We start from the raw sequence: 26,462 nt of genomic DNA on the forward strand, positions 1-26,462 counted from the left end.
ACTTATTATGTCTACTGAACTGAGATGTAATATTTCCTGACATTCAATGATTATTTGCTTTTTTATTACATACTTTTTTAGCATGTAAGTAGAAGAGGAACTTGTAACTAAAATGTTAGGACGTATTTTATTTTTATTATTTTTTAAGTAGGCTTCATGCCCAGTGCAGAGTCTAACACGGAGTTCGAATTCATAACCCTGGGATCAAGACCTGAGCTGAGGTCAAGAGTTGGATGCTTACCCGACTGAACCACCCAGGTGCCCCAGGATATATTATTAAAACGCTGTCCTATAATCATAAATATGCATCGTAGATACAACATTTCACCAAAGAATTGATTTTGCGGTGACTTTACACTTTGTGGCAGCACCAGAGAAAATTTAAAAAATGACAATGTGGTTTGAAGAAAGAGAAAAAATAGCAAATTCCAGATGGAAAACGAGGAACTTCCGTGGGATAACAACACACGTAAGCCTGGATTTCAGATGGGTGCTGAGGCTGCTTTGTTGAGAAAAGCTCTAAGCGGCAATGGAGACCTGCACCATATCCCAGTTACAATGAGCCCAGATGCAGAACAGTAGAGAAAGAATCTTCTTAGCAGAAGACAGAAGTTCCCGGGGGAGGAGAGGATCCCGATAACCGGTGTGAATATGGGCAACAGGGAATAAGGGGTAGAAGAACATATTTAAATGATACTCTGGAATAAAAGGATAGGGGGTTTTAGAGGGTAAAAAAGTGGCTTTGAAAACTGTGGTTGGCATCTGAGAAGATTCTAGGTAACAGAAGTAGAGAAGATGGGGGGCAAGGGCAATGCCACGGTAGAGACAGGAAGGAAAGAAGGAATGGGAGAGAGACGATGAGGTGATTCCGTTCATCTAGTGGGGACAGCATCAGTCTGGCGGAGGGGATGTCTGACCTGATCTGACAATTTGCCATGCTACTTAGCCAGCGGCACGCATGGGCACTCAGGAGAGACAAGCAAGCGCCCGAGAAGCAAAGAGAAAGAAAATGTGCCGTTAAGCGCGGTCATTGTTTGGACCCATAAAAGGCAGAGCTGAGATCAACAAAAAGCAGACCCCTTCCCCTCCCCACCATCCGAAATGCCGCTGGCAGATGAAGACGTCAATGAAAGAAATCCAACGTGGCTTATGGCTGTCGTTGCTTTTTAAAAGAAATGATTGCTCTTGACGAAACGAGCAAGGAAGGCCTGGCTTTACTTATACAGAATTACTGACAAAACCCAGCCCAAGGTCTGATCATAACCCGGACATAATTCTTGCATCTCTTTAGTTCTCACTCGCTATTGTGTTTTTCAGAAATTGACATCCGTCTGAATGCCCCTATGTGAGAGAAAATTCAGCACTGCACCCACCTCCCTCCCACTGTACAGATGGAAAAAGGAAAAGACGATGTGCTCAGGTGACTCCCTCAGGCTCTCATGGCATCCAGTGACTGGGCCCAAGGGATGCTTCCATGCACCGGGACCCCAGGCCCATGACCCCTCCTGTAAATCACAGAGCCTGCCGGAAAGTGGCAAACTACAGCTTTACACGGATGATGCCACCCCGCAGACACTTTGCCGATTCCTTCTCGCTGCTGTCACTCGCCTGCCCTTTCTGCCCGTTGGCTGGTTGATGTTTCCGAGCTCCCTTCAACCTAAGCAGGAATGTCACCTTTCTCCCGCAGAAAGCATTTCCCCAACCTTTGCCTCTGCTCTTTCGCTGGCTTACCACACACTCCACGTCGTGCTGGGAAGGCATTTTGTGTGCATCACCGTAGACCATGGGGTGCTGCACGTCGAGACTCTAACCTATCCGCCTTTGACTCTTTGGAAAATGAAGCTACAAGTAACCTTTGTGGGTAGGTGAGTCAGAATGGCACAGGGTGAAGCTGGGATCTTAGCGGCCCGGCTTCCCACTTGAGTCCTGGAAGTTCTGAATTTGTGCCTTCGGAGCAGTGGCTAGATCGATGTTAAGGTGCGGGTAGGGGGACGTGCTTGCACGAGACAGCTGCTCAGAGGTTCCGCCTAAGCAGTCATGCCGCCGTTTCTGAACAAGCTTTCCGTGCAGGCTACAAGGCTGGGGAACTGCGGGCACGAAAGGGCATATGACGTCTGGTTGGGGACAGAGGACATGCATGGGAAAACCTAACGACAGGCAGCCACGTGAGGGGTACGGACGGCCAGAGCGCCCCGAGTGCGGGAGGAGGAGACAAGGTCATGCTGCCGTGACACGGGAAGGTCACACAGGAAAATGAAGCTACAAGTAACCTTTGTGGGTAGGAGACATCAAGGTGGGACCTGAGCCTGGCCGTGAAAGAGATGCATGGCTTGGACACGCAGATAAGGCAGCACTGGTGACTGGTGACTGGGAGGGTGGCAGGGGGCGGGGGGCTGTGAGCAGAAGAGCGTCCAGGGAGGGCCCACTGTTAGCCCCCTGGGTGGGCTTCATCCCGAGTCTGTGGGAGCTGGAGAAGGTACAGGAAAGCGAGGCTTTCGTCAGGCCAACGTGATGGCAGGACTGGAAGAGCCCAGGGGCGAAGGTCACAGGGCACGTGGGGAGCACTTCCCAGACTTCCCCGATGTTGCAGGGGGAAAAAAATGAGGGACCAGCGTAGATTTCTTGTCTAAAAAACTATTACCTGTTACCTTCCGTCATCTCCTAAAGGAAGGCCACTTAAAGAAACCCACGGGACAAAGGACCTACCTTCAGTGTGAGGGTCAGCTGTTTAAAAGGAAGAAGTAAAGTTTTGTGGGGAAAAAAAAAAAATCTCCGCGTCGTTTATTTATTTATTTATTTATTTTTAATTTCAGCGTGGATCAGTGAAAACATTTTCACAGACTGGCACCTATGCCAAGAGAAACGAAAACAAGATGGGCAAGAGACAGGAAGGTTACCAGGGGACTGTGGATAAGGGAACGAGAGAAAAGAAGTAGTCACGGGCTTCCAGATACTTCCAGAAATGGCAGGTGAGCCCTTCTTTCCCTCCGCAAGAGAGAGGAAACAACGCACCAACAAATGTCCAATCGTCCTCTGAGATGCACTGACCCTACGTACTAAAAGGGGCCTTCCCATCAAATAAATGCCTCCGGACATCATCTCTGCTTCTGTGCAAGTCCGTGGCTCTATTTAATATTGCTTGGCCTTGGTGGTGAACCAGGCCTGCCCAGCTCGTATATCTGAGATGTAGCTTTCTTTTATTAGCCCTTTGAATTTCCAATGCAATAGGCTCTAGGGAATTTGAATAGAACATCAACTTCATGCTCTCCGTTCACTCATCTGGTCTTAGCCTCACAGCTTCAAATTCATAACACAGCACATTCTTTTCGCTCCCAATTGACCCTCTTCATAAAGGACTCTCCCCGGAAAAGACAAACTCCCTCAGGCTCTCCGTGACCTTGCGCTCTCTCACTGATGGGATGCCCTTATTTGATGTTTATCTATTTGTTCGTCTTTAATTTTGATTGCATTTTTGCCTAGACTTGCTGTTTTAGCCTTTGTGGTGTATTTTTAAATCTCTTTTTAAGTTTCCTAAGCAGTGGGCTTACGGACAAATGGCCCAGAGAGTCAGAGTCTCAGCCCTTCTCAGCTGAAATGCCGGCTTCATCCTGACGTGAAATTTCCTCCCTCCCCCTCATGGAGGTTCTCCCTCTTCATTCTTCCTTCCTGACCTCTCCGATCCCTGTGCCCATCCCCACAGCCGCCCTAGATGTAAAACCTCATCTTCCTGCCTCCCGCCATACTCACTGACACCAGATTGAGCTTCTGAAACACCACTAGTTAAAACTCAACAACAGGATTATCTGTGATCTTCAGTGTTTTCCCATAAGATGGCCTCTTTAATCAAATGTTTGTTTTAAAGATGATCTTTTGTTTTTTTTTTTTTTTTTTTTTTTTTTTTTAAGAAAAATCCTGTTAAATTAGAGTAGGGCTTTAGAGAAGCAAGCAAACCAGAGGGGAGAAGCAATGATCACTCCGGAGAAGTGAACGTGATGTGGTCTGCTCTTTACCCCTCAGGCTGATTTTGGGCTGATAAGCCAGCGTGGCGGTGGGTCTGTCTCAAAAAGGAGACAAACTTATGTATTTACTCAGATGATGCTGGCTATGCCCCGCTCTCAAACCATTATTCTCTTCCCCTATAGGAGAGTGAAGCTACTGAATGTATGCTCTGTCCCGACTGGTTTCTCCTGCCCAAACTCAGCCTGCTCTGAGAAGGTAAGACAGCAGGAAATGCAGGTTTCGTTATATTCTGGAGACCCCTGGATGGGATAAATGTTCAAGTGGAGTCCTGACTGCCCCACCCCCCCATCTTCCCCGGGCCATCCCAGAATAAGCTTACTGTGAGAGCTGCTTAGTGAGGGCACTAAGTTTCCAGGCTTGCATCACAGTCAAGGACTTAACCTAACCTGCCTTTCTCCCTAATCCCCCCCCCCCGCCCTGCCCCAATACAGAGGGAGAATGTTCTCTTCCAACCACTGGCGTTCCTTAGGTTCAGATTTCCTTCCATGGTTTAACAGCCAGCAAACCCCAAACAATTCCCCTCAATCTCGCCCTCTGGTACGGCAATGCTTTTTCCCCCACGATGCTAATGTGAAACAACCTCTCATCTGTCATTGTAGTAAAGCAGAACAAAATTACTAACCCCATCGTAACCAAAGGCGCGCACAAATCGTTCCTGGATCCTCGTTCCCGACGAAGGGCGTGCGCAAACAGCGGGAACAGCGGAGCAGAGCCTGATTTAAGCTTCTAATGGTGGATTGACTGGGAATCGTGACAGCAAGGCTGTGACGAGTAACACTGGTATCAGAAGAATTTGCATTTACCTATTCTAGAAAGGAACCTGAGGTCGATGTGTTCTAACAACGATCTCACATAATCACATAAATCATAATTTCTTTGAATTCAATAGCAATATTATCCATTAAGAAATCCTCAAAAATCAGGTTCTGGAGAGAAAATGTAAAAGGCTTCCATCACCAAGGAAGGCAGGGCAATCAGCCGACTCCAAAATCATGGGTCCGTCTGGGACTGAGTTGACGGCTACCTACATATTACCAAAAATGACAGGGAAAATGCAAAAGAAGACAGACACAAGAAAGTATTAATTTACATGATTTTTGTCTCGCGTGCTAAGAGGATCTTGATGAGCAAGGATGACAACTGCAAGGGGGTGGGGAGGTGGCTGACACTTAAATTTCTTTGCAGCAGTTTAATCTCATTCACAGGTCTTGCTGATGGGGGCCAATTCGGACCAGTGCTTGGCTGCATAAAACCAGAAAAGGCGGCAGTCCGTGAACTCAAGCCACTATGCTCTTGTTCTAACATCCCGGATAGCGAGTTCAGAGAGGCGGAGACCTGCTGGGTCTTTCCTTCCTCACCCCTCCGGTCCAGCCCTCTCTTCGAACATGGAGCCTAGAGATCGACGGGTCACAGACAGGGCGAAAGTTTCAAAGATCGAATTCAAGAAAAGTGACCCAGTGCCTCCTTCCTTACACAGCCATGGCCACATCAGGGACAAGTGACAGGGAGATAATGCCCAGCTGTGAAATTCCTCCCCCTGGGGACCAAGGCATCCAAGTCAGGACATTCCAGAATTAGTTGGGGTTTGAAAGATTTATTGACTGAGGAAGGCTGATATAAGGAGAACTCATTTGTTTAGATAACAGGTCGTGGGCAGGTCTTGGCTTGCTAGATAGCTGATGCCAAGGGAAATTTGGGCTTCAGAGAATCTGTAAGAAAGAACTGTGCCTGCCCTCATCCTCCCGGGTCTACTATTCCACGGGGCTTGGTAGTGTTCAGATGACAAACCCATGCTTATCCTTTGTCTTCCTCTGTGTTTTGGTACTTGTTCTGCCGAACACAGATGCCCGCTGTGGAAAGGGCAGCATCTTGCATGACAAGGAGACGCATGGTCGGTTGGGACAGGCTAAAAAACCAGCAGGGAGCCCATTTGGGAAGATAAAGTTTACTTATTATTACAAATTGCCATCGCTAACACCAGCATGATCCGCAAGATACCAGGGGTGATGGCAATGCAGCGTGCCTCAGGATTGTGGCAAAGGAGATCCGGTAACTTCTGAAATGTTTCTTTCCGAATAAGCCTCGAAGGGGCCCCTGTGAAAAGCTGGGGGGAAATTCCGGCATCAGAGACTTTTTGGAACAGAGGGGATGTCTGGATTTTTAAGAAGCCTTTCACGTCACAGGTGAGGGCGCCTGTGGAGGGGTGCTGGGACTTACCCAAAGTCACACAGCTCGGAGTATGGGACAGAATCAGTGTGGGAACACAGAGTTTTCGTTCCCAAAGTCCTGCGCCTTTCCAGGCAGCCTCCGCTGCCCCCCAAGAGAGACAATGGGAAGATGGCGGCAGGAGGGACCCACGAGGCATCAACGACTTGGAAAACGGAGGTGAACATAAAAGACTCCGAAGGAAGAACAAGAGCTGCACTGGATCGATCCAGAATCTAGGATCGATACGTGGACTAACATGCCGTCTACTCACAAGCTTTGAGAGAAAACGAGGATCACGCGAGCGAGGAGTTAGGGAAAGCAGAGGAATGGTCCCACTTGGGTCGTTCAGGAGCGGGAGGGCGAAAGAAAGGGTTGGGATGCACAAGGGGGAGGCTCAGCTTTGAAGGTTTCCAAGATCTCAGGGAGGAGCATCTGGTGGCGGAAAGTGGACCCCGAAGGATTCACGGAGGCACCAAGCCGAGGGAAATCGAGTCTGTAAATCCACACGCTCACACGCTCTGCGCCCTCATAACCCGACTTTCTACCTTCCTTTCCCATGTGACCTCCTTCAGCTCTTCCCAGGACGCCCGTGCCCGCGTCTCGTCTCCAGAATTCGCTTCTCCCGGTGCTGAGCAGGTGTTTGGACCACGTGCTGTAGACCGCACCTCGAAATTCCAGATCTGAACTCACCGCTCGTCTCCGGCCTGCTTCTTCCCTGCATTCCCCTACCACCCAGTCAGCTCAGTCGGGGGGGGGGGCCCTTTCTCCCTCTCCCCTTGCATTCAGTCACCAAACTCTGTTTCATTTCCTAATGGTGAGTCAGCCCCCTTCCCTGTACGTTCTGTGCCCAGCCTTGGTTCAGGCCTTCATTTCTTTCGTTTCCTTTTTTTTTTTTTTTTAAATTACGTTTTTAAATATTTATTTTTGAAAGAGAAAGAGGGGAAGAGCATGAGTCGGGGAGGGACAGAGAGAGAGGGAGATACAGAACCCGAAGCAGGCTTAAGGCTCTGAGCGGTCAGCCCAGAGCCTGACGCGGGGCTCGAACTCACACACTGCGAGATCGTGACCTGAGCCGAAGTCGGACGCTTACCCGACGGAGCCCCCAGGCGCCACCCCCCCCAGCCCCGCCCCCCGCCTTCATTTCTTAACTAGATCGACTGCCTCCTACCTACCTTCTCCTCCGTCATCCTCACATTGTCACCAGCTTGATCACACTGCTTCCCTGTTAAACTCCTTCCCAAGAGCCCTGTCTACCCACCCCCCCTCCACGTCACTACAAGCCTGACCTGAGTGGAGCTGCCATTTCCCCGGGTCTCCTCTTCCCCACCCCCCGCCCCACGGGCTATACGTTCTTTCCAAAAGCTGCCACGTTTGCTCCTGAATGCATGCTTTCTCTGGCCTAGAACACTCCAGCTCTTTTTGCTAGCTTTCATTCATAATCTTCAAGATGAAGCTTAAGAGTGCCCCCCCGCCTCGGGGGGCTGCTTCTTGCCTTATGCCTGTCCCCAGTCCCCAAGCTGATGGGGATGGTCCTCTTCCGTATTCTCACAGGGCGGCTGACACTCCACCTTCGCGCTCAACACCCTTACAGCGACCCCTTCTCTGTCTCCCTCCGGGGACCCTGAGCTCCTTGCGAGGGACGAACGTGCCTCTTTCCGCTCTGCACCCTCCGGGCGTGCAACGCTGGTGCCCGGCCCACGCTGCGTTCCCTCTGAATGCACGGTGCCCAGCGGACAAACGAATGCCGGGCGATCGTGGCAACATCGACTTGGCTCAGTCGGGTAAGCGTCCGTCTTCGGCTCAGGTCACGATCTCGCAGTTTGTGGGCTTGAGCCCCATGCCAAGGCTCTGCGCTGACAGGGCAGAGATCAAGAGTCGGATGCTTGACCCCCTGAGCCAAGCAGGTGCCCCCAGGACTTCGAATTTTAAGATTCGGTCATCCTATTTCTTGATTCACGTGGGAGTTGTCTGATGCTTTTGGACACTTAGCCGTTTTGCTCTCCCAGATTGGAATGCTCTTGTAATCAGAATCTCTTTTGTTACTCCGACTCTAACCCAGTTTCAAAACATCATCTGCGAGTAAAGAACTTTTCTTCCAGTCTCTTGGGGTGGCCTTTCCTTGCCTTTACTAGAATTTGGTTCTTTCTTCTTTCCTTTCCCAGAGGTGGAAACAGAATCAAGACTTCCAGCTAACTGATGCTTGCCTTCTATTTATTAAGTACTTAAAAAGTAACTATTCTTTCAGACAAACTACAAGTTTTTTTTTCCATTTTTGCTTTTTATACACCACTTTTCATTAAAATTTTCATAAAATTTTATATACCACTTTTCATTTTCCCAGAGACGGGGAAAAAAAAAACCTTAACCTATAGAAGACTTAAATTCTTAAAATAGGTTTAAATAGAACAAAACCTAGTTTTTAGCCAGAGACTAGAAGTGGTATTTCCTTTACATTAACAATTCTCATAGTATATATATGTGTGTGTGTGTGTGTATTTTATATATATACATATACATATGTGTGTGTATATATATATATATATATTTTTTTTTTTTTTTCGAAGTGGGGAGGTCTTACTTTACGAACTGCAGATTTACCAAACTGTGGGATGAACCGAGGTCTGAGAAGTCTGTTTGGAAGTGTGTGTGTGTGTGTGGTGATGGATGGCAGGGTACTAACTGAGGTGCTGGGTGAGCTGAAGTATGGGGATGGTACCCCAATCATCTCATCTTTTTCGCACACTGCCTTCCCCTACCCGGGAGACAGTTCCCCACATTAGTTCTGCACTCCAGCCTCAAGACATTCCAAAAACATTCCAGAACCCTGGAATATAGGCGAGGGGCTTTCTCTGGGAGGCTGGGGCACGAGGGTAGCGAAGAGTGAGGGCTGCTAAAGCTGATTTAATTTTGATATCATGGACAAGCCAGAGACACAGGATAGTCTCTGGAAAATACCCAACCGGGGATCTTCAGTTTCTGTGCTTGTTAAAAAACACGAAGTTCCCTGTCACTGGTTGTCGGTGTGCAATCGCTTGTCCTGTTATCAAATGAGCCTTTAAAAGTGGTTGGCGGCTGTAACTCAGTCTTAGAGTAAATCATTGGATAATCACTGTGTAAGAGGAGTTGTGGATGTGTGCAGATATGAAGCTATCAGATTTAGACAGTCACATAATTAGTTTAAGGAGGGAACTCAACACTTTTGAAAGCTACATTTACTCACTGTTGAACCATTATGGAGCCATTCAGCACATCTAGAACATTAATTTGCTAAATGGAACCCACTGAGGGGGTTAATGTAGCCTCACGACTATTGATACAATGTAAATTATACTGAGAAAAATCTGAGGAATTTTACATTTTATAAAATTTTACACTTTATACCGAGATATAATGAGAAAACCTGTTTTTATTTTTTCTGGATTTTTTTTCAAGTGATATGAATCACATACAATTTCCCCATTTCCCTTTCCCCTTTCAAATCTAGACAGGACTAACTCTATCTTAAAACTAGACTGTGGAAGAAAATTGGATTAAATCAAGTAGGAATAAAAGTAGAATCTTAGTAGAATCTGTCAGGTTAATGTCTGAAATACACAAGGGCCACTTTATTCAATTGTCCACACCCTTTTGTTTTCTTTTGTTTTCACTAATGGTCTCTGGGAATACACATTCTGGTTAAAAATTTAAAGCAAAATCATTGAACAGTTAAACAAAATCTCAAAAACGGAAATCAACCGTAGCTTTTCCCCGTGATTTTAAGTGATCCCGCAGATAAAAATCACTTAAAAATCCTTCTTAATGTCTCAGATGCTCTCCTCCATGAAGGCAGGAAGAAGAGGACACACTGGTGGTGACCAGACGGGAGGTGGGTGGTGTGGTCGGGATGGGGGCAACAGGCGATGGGGATTCGGGAGGCACTTGTCACGATGAGCACCGGGGGATGTACGGAAGCACTGAGTCACTGTATGGTACACCTGAAACTAATTATCACACTGTGTGTTAACTAACTGGAGTTAAGAGAAAAACTAAAAAAAAAAAAAAAAAAAAGTTTCTAACACCATTTTTGGCAGACAAAACAAAACAAGGCAACAAAACATGGCTTCGGTGTTTGAGTTTTCAGGCTTGGATGTCAGCTGCCTATCAGAACAAAGCCTATTTCTCCTCTTAGTTTTGTCCTGCGGAAGATGCCTGCACCGTTTTCCTGACATCACAGGCGGCTGTAGTAAAAACACATAAGGAGAACACAACATGGCACACAGATGTCAGGCTATTGAGACGATTCAGTGTCACCGGGAACGGACACGTCGTTTCTCATTTGGAGTCGCTGTCACTGAGTTTCCCAAATTACCTGCACTTTCTGTGCACTGGTTTGGGTCTTAGCACAGACCCTCTTTACACTGCCTGTCTTTCCTCCTCTGAGACCCTCTCTTTGATACTGTCCCCGAGTATCAGAACTGATGTCAGTGGGAGTCATGGGTTTGCCACGGGCACAGAGTTAAGTTCATTATAAAGAAATGGTTCAGAAGCTCATTCTGAAATTGCTAAGCTTGAATGAGGGACAATAAAACACCCAAATGAGAAGCTAGAGACCCATAGATACCTACATAAATGTGGAAAAGCTGAAACCCGTTTATTTACTCTGTAAATCTGAATATAGCTCACAAAAGATCGTAGAGTCAGCTCCACAAATATAAAGCTCTAAATACCCAGAGTCCCAAGATAGAAAAACTGCCACCAGCCTGGTGGTGTGTCTGTTCATATCAGTTAGAACTCATAGCATTTTTTTTTTCTAAAAAAACCTCTTCTTTAGCCAGACAGAAGAGCTTCAGAAAGATGTGGTCAAACAGTTTGTATTTTGTGGGGGTAAGCAAGCGGAGAACTGTAAAATGCCATCAACTATCAAATAATTTATTCTATCGCCCCATTCAATATACTGGATTTGCTTTTGTGTGCATTCGCCTGTAGGAACTGTAGTTTCACTTTGGGTCTGAACTAGCCGGTGAGATCTTTTTTTGGCCACCCTGAAATTATTCTAGCTAAGGACTCCTAACATGTGATAATTGTTTTCAAATGGTACAAAGACCAGCACGAAACGGTCCCTAATACTAAGCGAAGGGAGTAACGAGTCTGATCACACTGTCCTCACACAAGGGACCCCATTAGCTAGTCGGATATCCTTTGTACTGCCTGCCAAGTCAATGTGAGAGGAGGTCTTGGACGAGATGGCTTATTCATTCGGTAATAGGTAGTTATTCAGTTCATGAAGCATATTAGTCTAACTCAAAGATTTCAAAGCTGAGTTACAAACCCTGTGCTACCCGCTGTAGACTTGCTATCATTCCGTCCAGGACCATGTCTAAGAAGACTGGCCACACCTCTAACAAACCCCAACAGGGACACAATCATTGCAAGTAACACAGACAGCACCTGCTGCTATGGAGAAAATGCTATCTCTAGGTTTTGAAATGAAGGCTTTTGTACTTTGGAAACTATCTGTGTACCCTAAAACATCAGCCTCTTCTACTGGCGACTGATAGGAATCTCAATGTCTTTTCCTACAGTCATCCTTCCTGATTCCGGGTATAACAATACACTTCAACGGCACTTGCGTGGGACATGTTTTCTGTCTTGACTCTCAGCTAACTCCTTAACTGCAACATTTCAGAAGGAAGTGCTATCAATATGAAGTCATTTTTTTTTGTTAATTATTTTACTCATAGCACCAACTGAGGAAATCCTCATTTTGTAAAGCAAAAAGAAACTGGGTAAGCATGTGCTATCGGGTAACTATATTTAAAAATATAAGCAACGAAGAATGAGATTAGTCAATATTTTCAGCATCAGTTATCGGTACGGTGAGTGCAAAACACTTCAGAAAGCAAGACAGCAGAATTTATATGGTACTCTTTCAGTGGAGCCTGGACAAGAGCCAGGTATGGGTTCTATGAGGCTCTTCTCTATAAATAATATTAACTTGTCTGCATCTTTGGTTTATCTCTCTATTCCTTCCACCAACAAGTATTTACTGGAAGAATTCTGTATGCGTTCCAGGAGTCGTGGGAGCCACAATTAGTGTGCATCTTATGAAATACTTTCACATTTTATTCTGTATTCCTAGAAACTGTGGCACATTAATGGTAAACTAAAGTTGGTACTAAGAGACGAGTAATACAATTAAAACATATAAGGTAAGTAATTGAGCTAACGGTCTTCTAAAATTTCTTTGGTAGAAACTATAGTGACTGTATTTTTATCACGAGGCAAATTTATTGATTCTGGGTCTCTGCCATCTGTTTCTATCCTCTAAAGCTTTTAATCTCAAGGCTTTTAAGGCACTAGGCTAGATAGAAAGCTGGACATGTACGACTGGGAATCTTGGCTAAAAAGTTTAATTTCTCTTTGTGCGATCTTTGTGCAGAAAGATGTCTATAAAGCCTGTATCAACTCTAGGCACTGGTGTCATGAACGTCATAGTAAACAGCTGTTTCTCAACTGGGAATGGTGATTCCTCCCCTCCCGCTGCCCAATCTCCTTGTGGTTTTCATAGAACCCAGTCTGACCGTTGTCAAACCTCCCACATCCCCTCTTTATGAAATTACCAAACATTCTTCTAAGTCTAAATTAGACACAGAGTATTGCGAAAATCTGAAGGGGAATATTACAGATATTCCTGGTATTGTGGGGGTTTGTCAGCTCTCCAATAACAGCAAACACAAAGGAAGTCAGGGCGGGGGATTCAGAGTACCCCGCTGTCCCCAGCACCTCCACCCAGGCACATGTCCAAATCACAGCGTAATAAGCAGAACCTCTGGTCAAGGCTCTGATGAGCAGGGATCAGGGCTAAGTTTACCTGTCAGGAGCTACACACTTTCGCACACAGGATGTGCTTGTCAGAACAGAGATCACTATGGGAGGGGCTGCTTGGTAAGGACCCTCCTGTCCCTTCTTTCATGCACTTACTTTTGAATGTGTTTGAAAGTTTCTGAAGCTTAGAAGAGATGGGCCCTTGCTCTTTCACAGCCAAAGTATAAAAATGTACAGAAAGAAAAGAAAATAAATGATCGCTTGTTATTCTGACATGATGATTCCCAGTTACGTAGGTTAAGTGCCCTATGTTTCTTAGGCAGTTGTTAGTTACGCCTTGGCTGCAGACATCTAGAGAAAAAGTAATAAAAATGTGGCTTTTAGAAAGTAGTATTTCTGTTACTTTTATTAGAAAACAATTTTTTGAAGCATGGGTTTATTAAACTACTGTATTTTTAAATTATACAAAACATACGTGTGTATATTTATGTACCTATAGATACATGATTATGAGGTTTATATTTGGTAAAATATTTTAATAATGCTTTTCGTATTAGTTGCCCTAGCTTATTTAGATAGGATTTAATAGTTCTACTTTAAATATGATATGTGATGAATTTGTATTAGGGAAGGAATGATTGTGAGGTATTTACGTTAATTACAAACTTTTATTCTTTATTTTTTTGCTTTTATGTTTTTAAAAATGTTTAGTTATTTTTGAGAGGGGGGAGGGGCATAGAGAGAGGGGGACAGAAGATCCCAAGTCGGTTCTCTGCTGACAGCAGCGAGCCCGACGTGGGGCTCGAACCCACAAACCGTGAGATCATGACCTGAGCTGAAGTCAGACGCTTAACGGACTAAGCCACCCAGGTATTCCAAACGTCTGTTCTTTAAAACCATGCTTGCCCCTTATAGTCACGAGATTGGCTTGCCAACTCAACCTCTACTTTAGCTGCTGTGCTGATTCTTAACTAAGTTTGAGGTTCGAAGTTTGCATATCCGTTATTAGAGAAATGTGCCCTCTTTGCGCACGATCCTTTCTTTTAAAAAAAAAGGTGAAAAAATCCCAAATTTGTTTTTACTAATCCAGATCAACTCCGCCAATGGAGCGTATCCCTTTGTCTAATTTTCCAAAGTTGATTAAAATCCATTTGCGGGTCCTAAGTAAACCACACTATCTGTTGTAGGAAGTTCATGTGTCAGCAGTAACCCACACGATGAACTTCTATGCAATGTCAGTTCCCGGGAACAAATAAGGACACACTCAAAAGCGGCCCGCAGAGCAGAGCCTGAGTCCCAGACTGGACTGAAAACTTAATTCTCTATTTTTTTTTCTCCCCGGCTTTTAACTAAACTGAAACCCTCCCAATGCCACCATCATTTCCTGAAGGTCTTATAATCAGAGCAGCTCTCCTGCCCAGTCTCATCTGATGGTAGCACTTTTCCTGGACTCTTTTTTGCCTCTTTGGCAATACAGCCCACTATCGCTTTGAAAACGGTGCAAAGGAAGCGCTTTCCATTAACTTCCAATTTATTCCTTTCCTATTGCGATCCTAAAATGAGCAACAGGAATGCTAAGAACAGAATTTTAATGTCATTCAATTGAAAAGGTTTGTTCCTCTGACAAAATCATGCTGCTGGGTAACATTCATTTTATTAAAAGGGAATCTGTCAAAAAAGAAAAGCAATTCAAGCTACAGGAGAACTCAGCTTTATGGAGAAGATCCATTCCAGAAAAGTTGTACGGAAAGAATATTTGTATATTGGATCGTTTTCTTTTTCTACTGACTTGTATTATAATTGTAGAGGTGTGCTCCTACAGAAAATACTTTCGCCTTCTCATATCATTGCAAAAATCACACTAAGGAGCTCAATATTCATCTCAAGGACTATTCTGCATTTGTCAACATGCCATCTAATTTCCCCTTACGGTTTGTGCGACATTAGTGAAGTGAACAGTAATCGAAAATGATTTTACATCTGCGTTCGCTGCGAAGTACATATCCCATAAAATATACAATGGCTGATTCTCATTTCATTCTGATTGACCTCACAAGATGGGACTGTTCACACAGCACATTGCCTGGACCACTACTCCACATAGTAGAATATGCTGGCAGCCTGAACCTCATACTTTTTCATCTGCTTCCGCGGTGACGGCACTTGCTGATTTGCATTTCGTGGGAAGGTCCTTTTAAGTGCAGTTTAAATTTCCAATAACTGCTTACAGAAAGCGAAGGCTTTCTATTTGATAAGAATGGCATTTGCAGCACTGACATAAACAGCCAGCTTCATTGTAAATGTTTACAAAAATTTTCTTTAATGCTTATTTATTTTTGAGAGAGAGAGAGAGAGACAGAGCACGAGCGGGGGAGGGGCGGAGAGAGAGAGGGAGGCACAGAATCCCAAGCAGGCTCCAGGCTGGCAGCACAGAGCCTGACGCGGGGCTTGAACCCATGAGTCGTAAGATCACGACCCGAGCCGAAGTCAGATGCTTAACCGACCGAGCCACCCAGGCGTCCCCGTCATTGTAAATGTTTTTGAAGTTCATGGGTGACGGCTCCCAACATAATCACCTTTATCACCTGGGCAAATGTAGACCCGGAGGGTTTATGCGTAAAACCAAAACTGTAGTATATTTCTCCAAATGTCTGCTGCTAATATACTAGGTGCGTATGAAGCAAAATGTCAACCCTTAAGCAGAGGCATTGACCACGATGCCAATGACATGGAAGCCTCAGAACTTCTCATTGTGTGGGTCCCTCCCAAGGCCCTGAGTCTAATTTTGTATTTTTCAGAGAGGGGGGGGATCCAAAAATTACAGAAGCTCCAGGGCCCCCAAAACTTGGATCCCACCTGCCCTTAAGAACGTAAATTTTTTAGAGTCTATTCACCGTATCACAGCACTTTATAATCAGAGCAGAATGTGGATATACTTACTCAAAAAACGTTGTCCATCCAGTTTCATCACTTTTTGTGGCTAACAGGCCACTGTTGCCATGGTACGTAAACAAAACTAATTCTAGTCCTTGGGCAGTCATGCTTTTCAAACATCCATTGGTTCCTATCGTCAACCATATCACTTGGTTATCTGGAGACACCACCCGAACTGGCATCCGATTCGGGTCCCGTCTAATCCTGAGGGTGTTGCCATTGCTGTCTGTCACAGCAGTAATATCGTTATCGTTGCTGTAGCTAAAATTGTACAGGTAATCACCAGTGACCAAACTTACAGTATACTGGTGGGTGCCATTGATGTCAAAGATATAGAGTTCCTGGTCAGTTGGGGAGGCAACTTCATAAAAGTTCATGGAGTTAAGGAAAGGCTTGTTCTTGGACACGGCCCGGATCCGGATATTCCCCAGGTCCGCGATATACAGGGTGCCATCCGGGGAAGCGGCCAGGGAGGACGGCGCGCTGAGCTTGGCGTCTTTGGCGTAGCCATCTCCACTCTGGTAACAGTCACAGTTGGCGTCGTTTTTGCAGTCACACTCTGAAGGTATTCCCGCCACCAGGGAGATCTCCCCGTCTGTGGTGACCTGCCGGATTCGGTTAATCTTCTTCTCATCGGTTTCAGTAATGTACAGGACCCCACTGTACGACACCGCGATGGCGGTCGCCGATTCCAGAGTTGTCTGAACCGCGTGCTTCCCCACAGAATATTCCACGCCTGGAACCTGGCAGTGCATGGGTCGTCCCGCAGCAATGCGCACTTGGCGATTCTCAGTGATCTGCAGAACTACGTTATTATCCAGGACGTAAATGGAGTTATCCATGGGGTTAATGGCGAGGTCAGTGGGCCATTCCAGACGTACCTTAATGAAAACGAAAAGGTCTGGTTAGTCAGTTACTGCGCAGCAGTTAATTTGCCAGAAGAGTAAATTAGACCATTCAAGGAAATTACCCTTAATTTGATCAACTGTTTCAAAATTGTTTTTTGAAGAGCTACTGTAAAATAAACTTAAAAATCTGGAGTGGGGACAAATGCGGGAAATCGCACGTTAGCGAAAAACGCCGCTTGCTGAAAGATTTGCAAGTCATAGCCAAAGAGCAAATGAACCTCTAAGCAGTGAGTTAACAGGCATCAATGATATATGAACACATATGCTCCTTTAGCAGTAATACCCACCACGCGTCGAGGCTTTCTAGGTTATGAATATGTGAGTGTTTTATTGTGTTTTCAATCAGGCCAACAGTTAAGTTCCTAATGCTAAATAGAAGTCCCTTGGGACTAATCATAGTGGGTTCTCTCTACTACTTAAAGAGCTCATGCAATCAGAAGATTAGAGATTTAAGCTGTTTTGTTCTTTTTGGGATATCTGCCTGCTGCTACTCTACTGGTATTTTATTACAAATGCTTTAGCATTTCTTAGTGCTAATTGTTTGTAATCTCACTGAATTCATCAAATGCAGAACTACGGAAGAAAATAACTTTTTTTTTTAAGTTTATTTATTTTTGAGAGAGAGACAGTGTGAGCAGGGAAGGGGCAGAGAGGGAGAGAGAGAATCCCAAGCAGGCTCCACGCTATCAGCACGGAGCCTGAGGTGGGGCTCGAACTCATGAAACCGTGAGATCATGACCTGAGCAGAAACCAAGAGTTGGATGCTTAACTGACTGAGCCACCCAGGCGCCCCCAAAATAACTTATTAGCTCCTGAGATACACTTCAATGGAACAGCTTTGTTACAACTAACACCACACCTGATATATCCAGTTTAATATGGGGCCGTCACAGTCTACTGACCTAGTAAATCAAGACACTTAGAAGAAAAACACACAATGCAGCTTGAGATTTTAACTACCTGGCTGATGTGCATGCTGGTGTCACAAGTTAAGGGTCTGGCTGAAGTCAGATCGTTAGAGCCCAGGAGAGTTGATATGATCCCGTTTTGATCAACTTTTCTGATCATGGTTCCATCAACAAAGTAGATTAATCCGTTCTTATCAATTGCCATTCCTTTTCCAAGAGAAGTTAAGTGTTACCAATTTTTCAAACGTGATTTATTTTTAGGCCCATCATTAAATTCAACGTTCAACCCCAGGGATAACATGGGTGATAGGCAGCAGGTAAGACTGCAGATTGTAATTACATTAGGAAAAACCCAACAGAGGCATTTCTGACACAAATCAACATAAAACGTAATAAATAACCCAAATCGGTAAGAATCCCCATTTAGTGTACGAATCATACAGGCTGTACCTGAGTTTTAACTGTAAAATTATAACATCTGTATACTGTTGTTGACTATCAATGATAGAAACAGGTCAGATTCTGTTACTCGGAACTTAGAGTAACTATATTCTAACAAAAATAGATCTAAGCCAAGGTTAGCATTCTGTTGACCTTGTTACAATGAAATTTGCTATTATGAATAATTCAGTACAACAAATGCTTTTTTTCCAGTCCTCGTTCACATAATAGTTGCTAGCTATAATGGAAAAAAAAAAAAAAGTCTTAAACCAAAAAACATTGTAATGAAGGGGATAGTGCATGAGCAAGGAGTCAGTCCCAACTGGTTTAAAAGCTAGAAACCTTTGTCACACAGAATTTTAGCCCTTGTCACCTCTAGAAATTCCTCACAGCAAGCATTTTTTCCCATGGCATAGAAACAAAAGTTTAATAGCTCCAAACTGGGTGAGGACTAATACGGTTGCTTAGTGATGGTTTTTAAAGAGGCCCGGGACTCATTCATGACAAAGAAATTCCAGGACAATGAAAAGAATCTGGACACTTCCTTGAAGTTTAACAGGATGTGACCTGAATAATACGGGCTAGTTGCTTTATTCTTTGAAAAGGTGAAAAAATGGTATGATAAAAAAATGCCAAGAACCCAGTATTTGCTGTAAAATCAACTTAGGATTCTAGCAGTTTCACGCCAAATGGCTTTTAAAAACACTAGATGTGAAACAGCTTTCTAGAACACAGTGGAGGGTAAAATGTTAGACTCAGCATTAAACACAATCAGGCACTAACTGGGTTTTGTATCTTTTTTTTTTTTTTTTAATAAAAAGAAATCCTCAAATTGATAAATGCCAGTACCTTTGGGACTCATGAGTGTCGCCTCCACAGCCTTCCCTCCATCTCCACATCTGGCTTCATCAAATGGAAGGCACTGCTCCCCCGTCCCTGCAACCACTTCAGCATTTTTAGTCAAATCTTTTGTACCCGTCAGTGACTTTGGGCGATAAATTCTGCGGGTGTTAGTGTCAGAAACATACAGATTTCCTGTGACGGGATCAGTCGCAAGGTAGTATCTATGAGCTGGGTTGCTGCTGTAAAAAAAGGATCACACATAAACATCGCAAGGCAGTTACTCCTAATACACGGGGGTGAGGGGGGGTGGGGGGTGCGTAATGAAAGGCAAAATAAAACAGATCATGGGAAACTGATTATAAACTGAAATCCATTATTAAAGACTGGAAAACGAACAGCATATTTAATAACGACTTCAAAGAATGGCGGAAAAGAATTGGAGGCAAGCTCTACAAGGATTGCTTTCTTTCTTTGCTGGTGGCTGAGGATTTAATTTACTAAATTTATTGAAACAGCCATCTTGGAAAACAATTCCCTTTAGAAGGCAATACGCTTCTAGCCTAAAACAAAGAAGCAAGTTCTCCAAATCCTTTTGGATCAATGAGAAGCCATTAATAAATTGCTCTTGAGTGATCGACATAAAGTTTATTCCAGGGGAAGGGTGTCTCTATCAAACCCCGGTGAAGTGTAACATACTACTCATGTCCCTTGCACCTCATCAGAGGGAATTCTCCTGTTTTGCTACAAATCCAAATCACACGAACGCCTGCCCCTGACAAAATGCACCGTCGGGTCTGTCTTCGTTGCTCTGTCATAATCCAGGAGGGCGATCTGATGCAGTTACAGTGTTTGTCTTGAGCAACAGGGTTACGTACTAAAAGGAGGTCATGCATGTGTACGAGGCTGTCTCAGATGCCGGCCTCATGCAGTGAGCCAGAAGGGTAGTTCTGTCAAGTTTTACTTCAAAAGTTGTAAATTAAGCTGCCTGAAGACCGCTCTGCGCATTTGGTGAGATGTAGGCATTTGTTCACAAAACATACTGCCTCGATGTGACACGTAGAAAGTAGTGCAAATGTAAACTATCCTACGTCCCGTTACCTGTGACAAATGGGAAGACCGACATTACCAAGCAATGGACAAATTAGGACCCTTAGTTGGAATTAAAAAGTTCACTCATCTCCTTATGAACACTCAACATCACATTCTCAGGATTAATGGGATTTTGTACCATGCGCAAATATTGCCTTCTGGAAACAAACATTCCAGCGGTTCGACAAAGATGTTGACAGGCAAGAATCCACTGCATTCTACATTATCTTCACGACAAACTTAGCGTTTTACCAATTTATTCTCATGCTTTCTCTCTCTTTTCTTCTCTCCCCGCCCACACTTTTATACTTGTTTCCATTTGTTTTACATGTGAATATCTAAAAGATGTAGTATAAATCTAACTATATGAAAATATTTGTTCTAAATAATGGTGTAGTGTTCTCACTACTTAATGCTCTTCCTTTGAAAGTGGTGAATATGTGTACTTCAGGGCTCCTGTGAGAGAGTCTACTGCTAAAATAGCAAGTTCTCGGTTTCACGAGTGTGTCTTACACCGGGTGCCCACGTGGGCACAGAGCTGGCCACACGTGGCGTCTGTAGAGACCCTCTGGAGCTCTGAAGCCTCTGGCTGTTACGTGGATTCACACAGAAACACCGAGACTCGCAAAAGCTTGGCCACCTCCAGGTTTCGGTCTCCTTTCTACCCTTCCGTATCTTTTGGTGACAAGAGACATATTTGAGCAAGAGGTCTTGAGTGTGTGATAAGTGTGAGAGGGTGACTAGTGAAACAAAGGATTCAGGGAGATACAAGTCACTTGAGACGAAGACGCTTCAGAACCACTGGGCTATGGACCCCTTCCCATGTGAAGTGTCATTGTATCGCTTTTCTAAGTTGATGCCTGAAATGTCAAATGCACAGATGTACTGCCTTCCTTAATGTGGTAGTTTATTACTCTGTAATGAAGTGAAGAGTTACGTATCAATATCATCTTCAGAGTAATTTTAAGAGATTCTTCCCCCCATGAACAGCCTGATATTGACGGAGCTGGTCTTTTAGATATATGGTTGGTGACTGTAACGTAACACAATCAAACTGGGTCTATTGTGAAATACCATTGTGGAAAGACTTCTCTTTTCTTTCCTATCTCCTCAATTATATACTGATTAGAACTAGTCACATAGCCAGTTATGAAAACACACACACACACACACACACACACACACACACACACACACACATTTTCCTGTCCGTTGAGTACCTATGAGCATGACCTCTAGACCAGACTGCCTGGGTCTGGATCCTAGCTTCCTCACTCACTAAACCTCATGACTTTGAGCAAGTCATTTAACTCGTCTGTGCCTCCGATTCCTTATCTGGAAAGGTGATAATAATAATACATATTTCATAGGATGCTGAGAGGGTGACATGAGCTAATACAGATAAAATGCTTAGAACAGTGCCTAGTATGTAATACATATGCAACAAGCATTAGCTGTTCTTAATATCTGCTTCTGTCCTGCCTCCTCTTGGGTTGCAGTGTGTCTTCTGACTTGTAACTCTACACAGTATAGGAGTGCGATGATTATCGTTAGCTATCTAAAGTACGACTAGCTTTCTGGAAAGGTTAAGAAGAAAAACAATGGCTACGTTCAAATTTGTTTCCTTGGTCGTGCTGTTAGGCTAGAACATCCTAAACTATTCAAACAATGCAGACCCCTCTTTAAACATGCACTTTGAATTGTTTCCAGGGTAATGAGGATAAAGGTAAATGAATAATGCAATCCAATGTAAATTCAGTCGGAGTTAAGCATTCATATGAAACACCTTTATAAAGCTGCAAGGTCACTTTTAAGAACATAATATCAAGAAGCCTCTCTTCCTTTTTCACGTACAAAGGGTGGAAAGGTACCATATCCATGAGACCATGCCAGGGTCTTTTTGTCTCAGTGCTGAAGTACTAGAATCAATTGTTCCTCTGAATTTTCAAAGCGAGATGAGTTATGGGAACATTCAGTAATTTTTCAAGTGGAGGGTAATATGCAGAATTATTCATTTAAGTGACATCCTTTATCAGAAGCCTGGGATAGTGGGACTTAATCATGAAGTCCTTTTCACCCTCTTTACAGGTCTTTTCTAAAATACCTGCTGAAAAGACTATTTGTGGAAAACTCCTTCAAGAGCAACTTCTAGGAGACAGTTTTAAAAATAAAGAATTTTAATTCATTTTTTCAATCCAAAGATGTATAAAAACAACCCAAATCTTGGATCATGATCTCCCTGTCCACTTAACCCACTTATAACTATAAACTGTCCAGACCTATATAAAATGGATAGCGGAGGGATTCTCCCTTACCCCCTTTTATCTCCAATATTCCATGATTAAAAAGCATACTCCCTAAAAGAGGTACCTATTTATAGACGCGCACATATTTTTGCACAAAAGCCATTATGCTGTTCTATATCTTGCCTTTTTCATTTAATAGCGTACAAGGGAGAATTTTAATACTGAGCCATTTTAACTATATAAATCATGAGTTTACAATAAAGGAGAATAAAAACTTTAGGATCCTGACAAAGAATGATATAAAAAAAATTATACAGAGTTTTGATGTGCCTCATTCTGAGAATAAAACAACGGATTTTTGAGGTGGCCCCTTGAGCTACAGGTCATAAGTTTTCTTGGTGCAAAAATAATGGACATTAAAGTCCTACGCTTTGCCTTTATTGACATCAGCTTTATTCCAGTGGGACAGTAATAAGAGAATGTCCAAAGTGGTGCTTATATTTGGATTTCCTGTTCCACAGCATCTCCTTCTTTGAAGGCACAGAAATTTCTAAATCAAGCAACATATGTCGACGGTTTTTAAAAATGTCTGCCAAATGAAAGCTCTAATTTTGCACACAACTCCATTGTCCAGAATAACAAATGTGGAGGAGTATGTGGCCCTGGAGAAGAGAGTTTACTTCTGGAAACATTCCCCACAGAATGGTAGGAAATGAGAACTGGGTAAGTTCCTTGCAGCGCAGCTTAGCATGGCAAATTAGAGCTGGTTCTGGGACCCCAGCCCCTTTCAAAGGAAGAGAGGGAGCAGGACCAAAGCACTAAAAGAAAAAGAAAAAGTGAGTTTGGAAACTTTCAGTTGACTGGAGGCAGAGAAGCTCTGAACAATACATGGGATGGGTCTGGGGTTCAAGGACACCTGACATAAGCAGAGTTTTCTGACAGAATGAGTTAGTACTTGCGCTCCAAATTCCCAAAAAGCCAAAGCCCTGGAGAGGCTGGTGTGCGGGTGCAAATGGGTGGTGAGTTTTTAGGTCAGTAATACGTCTTATGTGGAAACGTAAGGCTACGATGACTGAGTGCGCTTGGCTGCTGGTAGCTGGAGTGCGGGATTTACAAAATGTATGGCTTGGGGTGCCGGGGTGGCTCAGTTGGCTAAGCGTCAGACTTCGGCTCGGGTCATGATCTCACAGTCTATGGGTTCGAGCCCTGTGTCGGGCTCTGTGCTGACAGCTCAGAGCCTGGAGCCTGCTTCAGATTCTGTGTGTGTCTCTCTCTACCCCTCCCCGACTCATGCTCTCTGTCTCTGTCTCTCTCCCTCTCTGGAAAAATAAACTGACATTAAAAAACCCCCAAAATGCATGGTTTGAGGGAATCTCTGTTCACCAGGAGAGGTTTAATGGCCTTCTTGTACAACTGATCAAGGTTTTCATTTCAGAAAGTCTGAAAATAACATTACGATTTTCACTAAGAGCAGCAAAATCAAAGTTGAAACTTTTAGTATATTGCACCTTGATGACTCGCGCTGCATTGCCTAGATCACCACAATCCCTAAGCCGACCTCCCCATGGTCCCATCCCATGGACGCGCAGCCTGGATTTGCTTATTCATTTTGTCATAATGCAACTTCTTAGACTAGAGAAATATTTGCAAAGAACAAGCTATAGAACAGAGATCATTAGCACTTTAATCTTTTTATTGGAAATTGTGCCGTAGCCTTTAGGACACAGAAAAGCAAAAATTATACTTATGTAGAACAATCAAATGCCTCTTTTCTGGCGACTAAGACTGTTTAGATGATTGCAAGCAGGGTTTTGGGATGTGGTATTTCTGCGCCTGTTTGATTTTTACATATTAAGTCAAGAAGTGCTGAATCAAGCTTTTATAATTTTGTATCTAAACGTTCATTGATTCAAGTTCACAGACCTGTGATTGGCACCTTCTTTGATCTTTTAATTGGTAAGATAAAATTCACAACGTTGATTTTTAGTCCTACATGTTTCATTACCTCTTGGCTGGTATTAGTTAACTAATTTAAGTCCCTTTATTTTGGAATTTTAAAGAATTAGAACAGGGATGAGCCAAAATTTACTACCTCCAAAAGGAGTTTGTTATCAAACTAATACTATAAACAACACGGGGGGAAATGTTTAGCAGAGCCAAGAGAAACTTAAATGTTAAGAATTTCAGAAGCTTCCATTTATGTAAAAAATCTAATATGTTGATTGAGTAGTATTTATATCTATTCATTCATTAAAGTCTAGCCAGAGACTTTTACCTGATATAATATCCTGGCAGTATTATTACATTTGGTATGATGGATTACTTTGAATTTTTGAAATTAAGAAACCTATGTTTTTTTACATTGATTTTGTTATTCACTATTTTTATTAATTATTTCCTCCATCAGTCCAATTAATGAGTGTGGGAAACATAGTAAGAGGACCAGAAGCATGCATTTTTATGCATTAATCATTAACTGACTACACTGTTCATTTTTGTGTCTTTAGACATAGTTTACAATTTCTTTCCCCTCCTATCATCTGTTCCTAAGCGCTTCATGACTGTTACGTTAGCCGTGAAAGTGGGGATAAGGAGAAAGCCAGCAGGATCCTATCAGCTAGGATGAGCAAGATGACATTAGTAGGCAAATAGAAAGAAGTATCTGATAAGAGTTTTAATTTTTCGAGCTGAATAGAGTAGCTTCAGTGAGTCAAAATATCTTGCTTTTGTGAAGCCTTTTTTTTTTCCAGTTTTTTTTTATATATATGAAATTTATTGACAAATTGGTTTCCATACAACACCCAGTGCTCATCCCAAAAGGTGCCCTCCTCAATACCCATCACCCACCCTCCCCTCCCTCCCACCCCCTGTGAAGCCAATTTTGATTAATTAATTATGAAACAAATGGAATCCCTATTTTTGTCATTTCATCCGTGACTTGGGCTCAAAGGCCTTGGATATTTTCTACATCTTCTTCCTTACCACCCATATACAGTGTGTTCATTCTCTGCCTTTCTTTATTTTATGGGTTGATTCCCTTCATTGCTAGCCATACTAATTTAGGTTCCTAGCATCTCATGGTTTTAGGCGACGGCTTTCTAACTGATCCTAAACACTGACATCAGATTCATCTTCCCCAAAGGCCACTGGCGTATGGCGCCATCTTGTTCAAGATCAGAAAATGGTTTCCCACTGTCTCTGTTGTCCTGTAGGACAGAAGAGTAACTCCTCAGAGCACTCAAGGCCCTAAGCAATCTGACCCTAACCTGGCTTTCTACCTGTATCTCTCATTATTACCAGCAAGGATCCCCTGCTCCACCCACGTAAATTGGATTCTTCTCAGAACATGTCTTACTCATGCCTTTCGTAAACCCCAGTAACATCATTTGTTCTAGATTACTTCTTCATGACTATCTTCCTTTCTTCCTGTTTTTCTGTTTAAACAGACTTCATTTTTAGATGTAGGTCAAATATCAACCTACCAGAGAACTTTGCCTTACCATACCCGTATCTCCCCGTAATCTCTTCCTCAACAGAACTACTCTCACAGTACAAGCCACGGATATAATGAAGCATCGAAGAATGATACCGAGGATGTCACTTAGGCTGTTACATACATATCCTGTCTCCCTCACTAGACTGTGACTTCTGAGAGTATGGATTTTCTTGTATTACTATTTGTCCAAGTGCCTAATACACGGTGAGTGATCAGTCAACACCGACTTAGCAAGGATGAATATAAAACCCAGTGTCTTTTACATGCAGGGCCATAAGGGAAATGCAGAAGCTCAAATTTAGCCAGGATAACACACAGAGGAGAAAGGTGAAGGGGGATCATGAGAGAGGGATTACAATGAGTATCACTGCCAAACACCATGAGTTAGTATGTAATGAGCTCATATTATAAAGTACCGTTAATAATGTAGCTCTCGCCTCTTTTCTTCCAGAGAAAGAGATTATAGCTCTACGTAATTTGTCAAATGACTGCGAAATAAATTTAGCTTTTTATATACCTAGGTAATTATCCCACAGAATCCCAGCCATTTGGACACATCAACACT

General features: G+C 43.5%; 1 protein-coding gene across 1 annotated transcript in view; it reads right to left on the reverse strand.

Moving 5' to 3' along the window:
• The window catches only part of TENM3 (teneurin transmembrane protein 3), a 451,795-nt gene that overhangs the window by 21,139 nt on the left and 404,194 nt on the right, over window positions 1-26,462 (reverse strand). The window contains exons 19-21 of the mRNA XM_047091479.1: window positions 19,073-19,305; window positions 17,835-17,989; window positions 15,973-16,847 (exon numbers count right to left, since the gene is read on the reverse strand). Coding sequence (XP_046947435.1) covers window positions 15,973-16,847; window positions 17,835-17,989; window positions 19,073-19,305 — 1,263 coding nt within the window. The remainder of the gene's footprint in view (window positions 1-15,972; window positions 16,848-17,834; window positions 17,990-19,072; window positions 19,306-26,462) is intronic.

Source organism: Lynx rufus, unplaced genomic scaffold (genome assembly GCF_022079265.1).
Source record: "Lynx rufus isolate CCGP_SWC_20201006 ecotype Redwood Valley unplaced genomic scaffold, mLynRuf1.p SCAF_3, whole genome shotgun sequence".
In the NCBI taxonomy this organism is placed as follows: domain Eukaryota; kingdom Metazoa; phylum Chordata; class Mammalia; order Carnivora; family Felidae; genus Lynx; species Lynx rufus.